This window comes from Capra hircus, chromosome 5, assembly GCF_001704415.2.
Source record: "Capra hircus breed San Clemente chromosome 5, ASM170441v1, whole genome shotgun sequence".
NCBI lineage: Eukaryota > Metazoa > Chordata > Mammalia > Artiodactyla > Bovidae > Capra > Capra hircus.
This window is the reverse complement of record NC_030812.1, coordinates 41,448,630-41,459,266: the sequence shown is the minus strand read 5'-3', so window position 1 is coordinate 41,459,266 and position 10,637 is coordinate 41,448,630. Positions and strand designations below refer to the sequence as shown.

At 36.1% G+C, this 10,637-nt stretch overlaps 1 protein-coding gene across 19 annotated transcripts in view; it reads right to left on the bottom strand.

The window, feature by feature from the left end:
• KIF21A (kinesin family member 21A) overlaps window positions 3,905-10,637 on the bottom strand; it is a 184,417-nt gene continuing 177,684 nt past the window's right edge. For 17 of the 19 annotated variants that reach the window (XM_018047922.1, XM_018047941.1, XM_018047926.1 and 14 more), the window contains 2 exons: window positions 9,789-9,988; window positions 3,905-5,154 (listed from right to left, as the gene is read on the bottom strand). In XM_018047922.1, the coding sequence (XP_017903411.1) occupies window positions 5,061-5,154; window positions 9,789-9,988 (294 nt within the window). In that variant the 3' untranslated portion in view covers window positions 3,905-5,060. The remainder of the gene's footprint in view (window positions 5,155-9,788; window positions 9,989-10,637) is intronic. The other 2 variants (XM_018047930.1, XM_018047929.1) reach the window with 1 other exon arrangement.

Here is a 10,637-nt window from a genome sequence, read left to right as displayed (position 1 = left end):
ACTCGATGGACGTGAGTTTGAGTGAGCTCCGGGAGATGGTGATGGACAGGGAGACGTCGTGTGCTGTGATTCATGGGGTCGCAAAGAGCCGGACATGACTGAGTGACTGAACTGAACTGAACTGAACTGATAGTCAATAATTATGTAATATCTTAGTATGATGACAGACTGCAATTAGACATATCATGGTGATCATTCTGAAGTGTATAGAAATATGAAATCACTATATTGTGTAATAGGAACTAGTACAGTATTGTAGGGGCTTCCCTGGTGGTGCTAGTGGTAAAGAACCTGCCTGTCAAGCAGGTTATTTAGGAGACTCAGGTTTGATCTCTGGGTCCAGAAGATATCCTGGAGGAGGGCATGGCAACCCACTCCAATATTCTTGCCTGGAGAATTCCCATGGGCGGCGGGGCCTGACAGATTCTACAGTCCATGGGGTCACAAAGAGCTGGACATGACTGATGCAACTTAGCACGCACACACCCATAGTGTTGTAGGTCAATTATATTCCCCATGAAACAAACAATAGAAAAGAGATCAGATCTGTGATTATTAGAGGTGGGGTTAGGGAGAGGAGGAATTGGATAAAGTTTGTATAAAATATACAAACTTCCACTTATGAGATAAATAAAGACTAGGGATGTAACGTACAACTGATAGTTAAAACTGCTATATGCGATGTATGAAAATTGTTAAGAGAGCAAATCCTAAGAGTTCTCATCACAAGGAAAACATTTTTTTTCTGTTTATTTAATTTTATATCTATATGAGATTGTGGATGATGCTCATTAAACTGTCATAACCACTCCGTGATATATAAAACTCAAATCATTATGCTTACATCTTAAACTTGTACAATGCTAAATGTCAGTTATATCTCAGTTAAACTGCAAGAATAAAAAAACAGTGGTAACTACTAGATCCAGACTTAGGATCCTTTATGTGTTTATACTCAGCTTTTACTTTCCTTTTGGCCTTTAGGTATGTATGAAGGAGGCAAGCAAGTACAAAAGTTACCCTGTCCAAGTGCACATTTGCGGACGTTTTAGCGTCTTAGTGGAGATGATAGTAAGTAAGTGCAGCAAGTGTCCTGCCCAGTGGCTGCCATGACACCACGTGGGATCCAGAGACAACATAAAACCTGTATTAAATAAAATTCTGATCAAAAATTTCAGTTATTCACAGAACAATTGGTTACTAGCCACAGATAAACTATTAGTATGCCATCTCATCCAAATCTTTCCATTCAAACAGTTATTTTTATCATTTTTTAAAAAGGTATGAGAAGGAAAATATTGTGGTACTTAAAATTTTTATTTTTTAATGAAAAATTACATGAAGCCAGTTTCCTGAGCTACTAATAATTTTTAAGGAAAGAAATTCATTAATTTTTAGTGGCCTTACATAACAAGGAGTGGACATCATAGGGCACTAGGCCATATGCACCCCTTGTTCAAATTAGAAAAAGATGCCTTTCTTATCATAGTTTTTCTTCCATATGCTGAAATTATCATTGTATTCTTTTACTTTTAATAACAAGTGACTTAATGTCATGTAAACTTTTAACAAATGTATACATTGATCATTTCTAAAAGTGAATGGTATCTCTTTAGTTGTGCAGTGCACAATCTGTGCAACCATGTTTGGTAGCCCTGAGACACTCCCTCTGTGCAGAAAACCTTTTCTAGAGCTTATTTTTTTCAAAGTTCTATGTAGCTATATGTGTAACTCTGTGTGTTATTGGTTGGACTGCTTTAACAAAGGATCTTAAAATTCAGTGACTCAAAACAGATACAAGTTATCTTTCTCTGATATAACAGTTAAGCAAACTACAGCCTATGAGCCAAATTTGGTGCCCAACCTCTTTTTGCATGGTCCTCAAGCTAAGAATTTTACATATTTAAATGACTGGTAAAGAAACAAATAATAAAAAATCAAATGTATGACAGGAGAAACATATGGCCTACAAAACCTGAAATATTTATTATTTGGCCTTTTACAGAAAAAAAAATTTGCTCTCCCTAGTATATTGTCACCCTGCTTATTTAACTTACATGCAGAGTATATCATGAGAAACGCTGGGCTGGAAGAAGCACAAGCTGGAATCAAGATTGCTGGGAGAAACATCAATAACCTCAGATATGCAGATGACACCACCCTTACGGCAGAAAGTGAAGAGGAACTAAAAAGCCTCTTGATGAAAGCGAAAGACGAGAGCGAAAAAGTTGGCTTAAAGCTCAGCATTCAGAAAATGAAGATCATGGCATCTGGTCCCATCACTTCATGGGAAATAGATGGGGAAACAGTGGAAACAGTGTCAGACTTTATTTTTTTTTGGCTCCAAAATCACTGCAGATGGTGATTGCAGCCATAAAATTAAAAGACGCTTACTCCTTGGAAGGAAAGTTATGACCGACCTAGATAGCATATTGAAAAGCAGAGACATTAGTTTGCCAACAAAGGTCCATCTAGTCAAGGCTATGGTTTTTCCAGTGGTCATGTATGGATGTGACAGGTGGACTGTGAAGAAAGCTGAGCACTGAAGAATTGATGCTTTTGAACTGCGGTGTTGGAGAAGACTCTTGAGAGCCCCTTGGACTGCAAGGAGATCCAACCAGTCCATTCTGCAGATCAGCCCTCGATTTCTTTGGAAGGAATGATGCTAAAGCTGAAAGTCCAGTACTTTGGCCACCTCATACGAAAAGTTGACTCACTGGAAAAGACTCTGATGCTGGGAGGGATTGGGGGCAGGAGGAGAAGGGGACGACAGAGGATGAGATGGCTGGATGGCATCACCAACTCGATGGACTTAACTCCGGGAGTTAGTGATGGACAGGGAGGCCTGGCGTGCTGCAATTCATGGGGTCGCAAAGAGTCAGACAGGACTGAGCGACTGAACTGAACTGCAGCATAAAGTCTGTTGGATGCTCCAAACGAGAAAGAAGCCCTGTGCCACAAGGTCACTCCTCAGATTTATTCTATCATATTGTTCTACTATCCCTCACCAGGATGTCATCTTCATCTGTATGGTCAAGGTTGGTACATTACCACTATTTCCACATCCTAGTCACTGCAAAGGGTGCAGTTAGAGTAAATGTCAAGCACTTTGTTTTTTAAAAGAAGACCAGACGTTTCATGTATCACACCCTCTTGAATCACATGGCCAGAAACATGGCGTTTTGCCATGGTGAACTACGAGGTTAGGGGGAAATGTAATCTGTCTGCACAGCCATGTGCTCAGCGAAAATCCTCAGACTTCTATTACTAAAAAGTAAGAGAGGCAATACCTGGTAGTGGGTAACTACCCATTAAGTTGGACATAATTTAACACCTGAACCACCATCACCATATCCCTCTACACTCCTAGCTCACCTCCTGCAATACCTGCCTTCCATTTCCTCTCCAAGTAACCAAGGTTGCTATTATCCTAATCATTATGGGAATATTTTTATTTGTTTAATCATCTATGTTCAAATCCCTGTACTATATAGTTTAATTCCTTTAAATAGTAAGTTTCCTTGGTTCCTCCAGATTAGGTTATGGTTTACACTTTTCAAGAATATTTCACATCTTGTGTGTGTTAGTCATTCAGTTATGTCTAACACTTTGTGACCCCATGGACTGTAGCCCACGAAGCTCCTCTGTCCATGGAATTCTCCAGGCAAGAATACTAGAGTGGGTAACCATTCCCTTCTCCAGGGGATCTTCCTGACCTAAGGATCAAAGCCAGGTCTCCTGCACTTCAGGTGGATTTTTTAATAGTGAGCAAAAAAAAAAAAAGGAATGCATATGTAATGCTAAATAACAAAAAGATGCCTTTCTTTAAATCACACAGATAAAATAAACTTTTACAAACACTGCCCATTTTCATACTATTAGGAAAAGAACAAAAGAATAAAAATTATTCATAGCAACATGTTTATTTAAGCCCTAGCAAAGTTTTCATTTACAAGCAAATATTTTGGGGGGAAAGATCACAAGACAATATTTTCAAGTGTCATGTCACTCACATAAAAATTAAACTGGCAGAATTTACAAATTAATATTCTGAGCAGACATAAATTATACATCCTTTTGCAAAATCCAATCTACAGCATTTAAAATTCATAGTTACAACATAAGACATTCTTTCTTTACAGTCTACCTATTTACATAGCTTTTCCCACTGCAGATGATAAAGTTCTCATCATAGCTACCAAGGTTTGCAAACACAGTATAATTAAAATATATTTAGCAGCATATAAAAATTAGATTAAAAGGGAAAGAAATACTACTATTAAATAAAAATGAAATTAAAAGGTGGATAATAGAAACAACTCCATAGGAAAATAGATCAAAATGTATTTCTGTTAGGACATCAAAAATGTTTCCCATCACAGAATGTATGCACAGCACTAATAAAATAATTTAACAGCATTTTAGTCCTGAGCACACAAAATAGCACTGCAAAACTTTGGTCAATACAAGTAAATGTCAACATCTAACACAATCTGTTTAACATTCTTTGTTAGTAGATAAAAGTCAAATCCATTTTATGAAAAATCACTGTCAATAATATTCTCACATCTTTTTCATTACATTAAGAGCTTTTAAATTTGGGAACCCTCTGTAGACGGATATAAATACCAGACAAACCAATGTTTGACTAACATTCCCATATGATTTAAATATGTAAATCAGCTGAACAGACTACATGAATGAGATAACAGTGGGTGGCATTATATTCTAAGCGTATTTTCTGTCACAAAAGCAGACATTTTGCATTTCAGATAATTTGAAGATTTTTTTTATAGATAGGAACAAAAATCCAGCCACAATAAAAGTGAGAATCAAGCAGTGTATCAATTATAGGTTATATATGAATTGGTAGATATTAAAATTTAGCACAGAGTACACAATTTTATTAGAATACCATTTATATTCAGTAGTTGGATTCATATATATTTTCCAGTTAACTCCATTCACAAGTTTTCACGTAATAAATTCAGGACAACATTTTCCATAAAGAAGATAAAGTATTATCACAGTATTCAGTTTCTGACTATCTTCACTCATGTTTAATTACTGGCAATATCTTCCCCCAAATCTCCTGTGTCAGAGATTTGACCATCTTGCAAATTTCGAGTCTTCCAAATTCTTACAGTTCGATCACTACAAAATAATAAATTAAAAATGAATATGTGAAAACAGATAGAAAGATACAGTTCTTAGAAATACTTATCAAGAAACATTTACAGAAAAGGTCTTTAATAGATATAGATAAAAATATACATTTTCCCATAGGTATATCAATAATGAAATTAAAAATAGTTTATATTATCAAAGAGTTACTATGTGCCAGGTGTTGTTACTATGTTCCCCTCACACACATTAATGCATTTTATTCTCTTTACCTACCATGAGATATAGATAATGCTATTATACCCTATTTATGATGAGCAAATTGGGGTCCAAAGAAGTTAACTAATTTGCCCAAGATCAAGCTTCCCTGGTGGTCCAGTAGTTAAGACTTCACCCTTCCACTATGTATGCTGCACAGTGCAGCCAAAAAAATAAAAATCTGCCCAAGATCACAAAGTGACAGCACCAAGATTTGAAACCAGGCAGATTGACTCCAAGGCCCCTTCTCTTAAGGCTATATTGATATAGTCAGTATATATGGTCAGAGGTCTTCAGGCATAAAAGCCCAGAGTAAGATCACAGTGAGGAGGCCTGGGCAGGGATTTCAGAGAGTTGGTGAATCTGTCAATATTCAGGAAGAATTATATTCAGGTGAAATCAGCATAAGCCCACAGAAAAAGCAGGCAGCTAGTAGGAATCAGACAAACACTCTACCTGTCATAGAGCATAGACGATTCAATGCATTTCTGAGAAAACACTTTTATTCACCTAACATGTTGGTTCTGGGTACTAGTCATTAGACAGTTACATTTCTCCTGGCTCTAGAAAGACAGTGTTGCTTTTCTCCAATTGCTTAATAAACCCAAAGCCAAAAGAAAGAGTTGCCATGAAACTGTATAGTTTAAAAGCATTTCAAAGATTATGTGGCATATTTTAAGGATATAGAAAGTTTAGTGACTTGTCATTGTAACATTACAGAAGACAGAGTTGAGCCTAGAATCCAGGCTTTCTAGTGTGTAATCAATAATCTCCTCACCCCTAATTCTTACCACATGGGGGAAAAAAATCACATTTTTTTCTATTTTTAAAATCTACATGAGATGATGGATATTAACTAAGCTTACCACAGTAATCATTTCATTATATGTGTAAGTCAAGTCATTCTACTGTTATACCTTAAACAGTGTTATATGTCAATTATATCTCAATAAAACTGGGGGAAATAATAATCTTTCACCAGCCCACACAGCACAGATAATTGAAAATAGCAAGGGGAAATGTTCACTTGTCCACCCATTTATCCACTCCATTTATTCATTCAACCATCCATTCAACAAATGTTTATTGGGAACTTGCAGTGTCCCAGGCATTATTCTAGGTGCTTGGGATCAATTAAAAATAAATAAATAAATAACAGAATCCTATGCCTTTGTAGATCATATATTCTAGCAAAAGGAGACAGACAATAAAACATGATAAAAATTATTAGTTTATTAGAAAGTAATAAATGTGACAGAAAAATTAAGGAGTATGGCAAAGGGGATCAGGATCAGGAGTGGTAGGTGATAGGAGAGATTAAATTTTAAATAAAATCACAGGGTTATTCTTATTGAAAAAGAAAAATGTTAGAAGATCAGGATCTCTGAAGGCACTGTGGGCAAGTGTCTTAAGGCTGGAATAAGCCTGATATGTTCAAGTCCAGCAAAGATATTATCAATGCTGTAAGAGAAGGAACATGCCAGAGGGTATTAGAAGGTTAAGATGAGAGATGACAAATGCTCAAAGGGTTTAGATCAAGTACAGCTTCTACTTTAGATAAAATGGATGACCAATACAAGTTTTTGAGCAGAGAAAGAACAAGATGATCATAATTTTTAAAAATTTTTAAAAATTACTCTGGTGTCCGTGTTGAGAATAGACTACATATGGGCAAGGGACCTTGCTTGTTTAGGAGGCTATTGTAGTAATCCAAGAGCTGATGGTAACTAGGGTCAGTGAGGTAACAAAAGGCAGGGTGAGAAGTAGTCAGATTCTAGATATAATGTAAAGGTAGAATACCAACATAGTTTGCTTATGAATTGGATATAGAGTATGAAAGAAAGGGAGGAATGAAGGTGTCTGTACTGAGCAACAGAAAAAAAAGAGAAGCCTTCAACTGACATGGAAAAGGGCATAGGATGAGCAGGTTTCTCAGGAAGGCTGCGGGTTTAGTTTTGGACATACAAAATCTAAGATGCGCAAACTTCCACTACTAGTCATGACGGAGTAACCTATGCCAGGTTAACACTTCTGTGAGTTAACATAAAGTGAAAACTTGACAAAATACATGGAACAACTATTTTCAGAAACTGAGGGATGGGTACTTTAGGCCTGTAATTCCTGAGAAAAGGGAAACAGAGAAGGTGAGCTCTGTGACAGCCCTGGCTTCCCATCTGGAAGCACTTGCCACACTACAGCAAGCAAGAGGGGAAATAAACAGAAGACCACAGGATCAGAGTTGAAAAGACAGTAATAAAAATCTGGGAAGTGTGAAATAGCTGTAATTTGTAAAACCAAATAGAGAAGAGGGGAGAGCTATGCAAAAAGGACTATGCCATTCCACCAATCTACATACATAGGCGTCCCCTAATGGGTTTGACTGAAGGCTAAGCTGCACATGAGTAGAGTCAGACTACACGGCCAGACCAAAACACAGCTGTGAGAGTCAAGTTCTGACCAGTGAAGTAGAGAATAGCATCAAACATTCAAAACATTCAGTAAAAACCCAAGAGTTGAAGTCTCAAAAAGATGAGCTGAACCACAAGTAACTTACATAACTTTAAGTAAAACCCACTGTCTTTAAATGAATAAAACAAAACCCAGATACTCAAAACACAACACTACAATGTTCAGCATTCAATAAAACATATGACATAAAATCAGAAAAAAATAAGACCTATATCATAAGAAAAATCAATCAATGCAACAGATTCAGAAATCATATATGACAGAATTATTTATACAAGGACTGTGAATTACAAAGTACCTCAGTCTTCCCACCTATAAAATAGGGATTACAATAATAACTTTCTAGAGTTCTTATGAAGACTAAAGGAGTTAATGCCTGGAAACACTTAGAACAATGTCTGGTAGATACGAAGCCCCATATAAATATTTGTTAGGTAATGAATAAGTAGAACTAATTTGAAAATAGGCCTTCTGATTTTATTGATTATTTTCCTGATTTTATGTTACATGGTAAATACATCTGCATCTCATGCACCGTGGGTAACCTGAGGACATTTTCAGTTTCTCAAAAATAAAACTGTATCATGGAAGAAAAATATTACATCATACCTCAGTGATCAGACCTCAGTGAATCATAATAATTTTATAGTGTCCCACAGCTATAAGGGGTATTATTTCCTATAAATGGTCAAGGACAAATAAGTTTCTAAGGGAATAAACAAAAGTGATGAAACTTAAGAAAGTAATGTATCTCGGAAATAGCATCAATGCTATTTGCTATTTATGCAATAGCATAAGTGCTGTCGAAGCATTTAAGATAAGCATCTTAGAAAAACACAAAGGAAATCTTTGATGTATTTTAGAGATGACAGAAAGTAAATTTAAATGAGACGAGGGATTCAGTAGAAACAGCACAAATAAAAAGAGACACCACAGAAATTTAGCAGAAGTTTCAAAATAAAATCAGGGTAATTGTGTATTTAGGACAGATGAATCAAGAAGTGGCTCAATAAATTAAGCAACATAATCGGTAAACAAATGGCATAAGGAGATTTTCATGAGAAATTACATTTTGAATGAGATGAACACCTCACATTATAGTACATATGATTTCCTTTCCAAAAGTACTTATACATAATGTATTATGATATAATACATATTATGTCATTTTTATGGTCACATCTCTACACCTTCTTCAAGCATCTTCTTAAATGTCACTTTCTCAGTAAGATCTTCATTGTCCTTTCTATTGTGCAACCCCAGTTCCTAGTGATGCTCTCATCTCCCCTCCCTGCTTGCTTTTTCTCCATAGTATCTCTTACCATGTAACATACTTTACTTGTTCATTTTTTCTTCTCCTTAGAATGAAATTAGGATTTATATCTGTTTTGTTCAATTCTCTAGTCCCAAGATTTTGGAACAGTGCCTGGCACACAGGAGATTCATAATGATGAGCAAATGAGCAAATAAATTAATCAATTCAGTCATTCTAAGGAAGAGGGAGTATATATTATTATTATGTACTTAGATTTTAAAGGAGGTGGAAGAGGCATAAAAGAGGGTTTTTTTTTTATGATTTGGTCTAAATGTGAAGAATGAGGCAAGTTTTATACCTTTTCTGGAAAGACAATTTAGAAATTAATCACTTCTGAATGATTTTTTAAAAATTAAAACTGCTACAGGAAGATCTGTAGGCTAGAAGTCTACAGACTTCCTAGTCTAAGCAGAGAGCTGATACAGCAGTTACACTATTATCATATAACCTGGGGAGCCCAAACTCCGTGACCACAGTGCATCTCAGAAAATATAAATAAAATATAAATCGACCTGGAATGGCTGTAATAAAAGAAAGATTTCATATGTTCTACATTTCCAAATATTTACAACCTACATTATTTATTAAATCTGAACACAAGTAACCAATAGGAAAAACTTACTCAGCTGCAGTAAAAATGTGGGTGGAATTAACACATATGGCATTGATAGGACTCTCATGGCCTTTCATCTCTCCAACAGGCACAAAGGTGTCTATGTTCCAGAGTTTCAAAATGCCCCCTCTGCAGCCACTGAGCAAAACTGGGTGGCCTGGTACCACTGCCAGGGCACAGACCCAATCCTTATGTGCATTTGGAACTTGCTGAGAGAAAAAAGAAAAATTAGCTGCTTAAGGGAAGCCTTTCAAACTGACATTTTCGCACCAAGATAAGTTACCAAAGTTTTTATTGACAAATTCAAATTTTGGAACACTGAATTGGTCTGGAAACCATAAAAATTATTTTCTATTAAGTAACTCTTAGAGATTTAAACAGATAAATCTGTAATTTGCTCCTCAATTTATTTCTCTAGTTATCATCAGTGTTATCAGTATTAAAGGCCTACAATGTTAAAAACTCTATAGAATCTAAAACACATGGCAAGTATACTGAAATTTTCAAACACCACTTCCTCTTCAAAGGAGTAAATATCTCACCTTTCTAGAAAACTTATCTCACACAACAAGTTTGAAAACTACACGTGGTATATAGAATATAAGGATTGTCTCCTAAAATTGCTGCCTTAAATTTTGGAAGAGAACATAGAGGCCTAAAGCTTTTTGAAGAAGGCTGGAGCTAACCTACATGTTTCACAATGTGTAAACAATACTTATGGGCTTTCCTGGTGGCTCAGTGGTAAAGAATCCACATGCCAATCTAGGAGACTCAGGTTTGATTCTTGGGTTAGGGAGACCCTCTGGAGAAGGAAATGGCAACCCACTCCAGTATTCTTGCCTGGGATATCCCATGAAC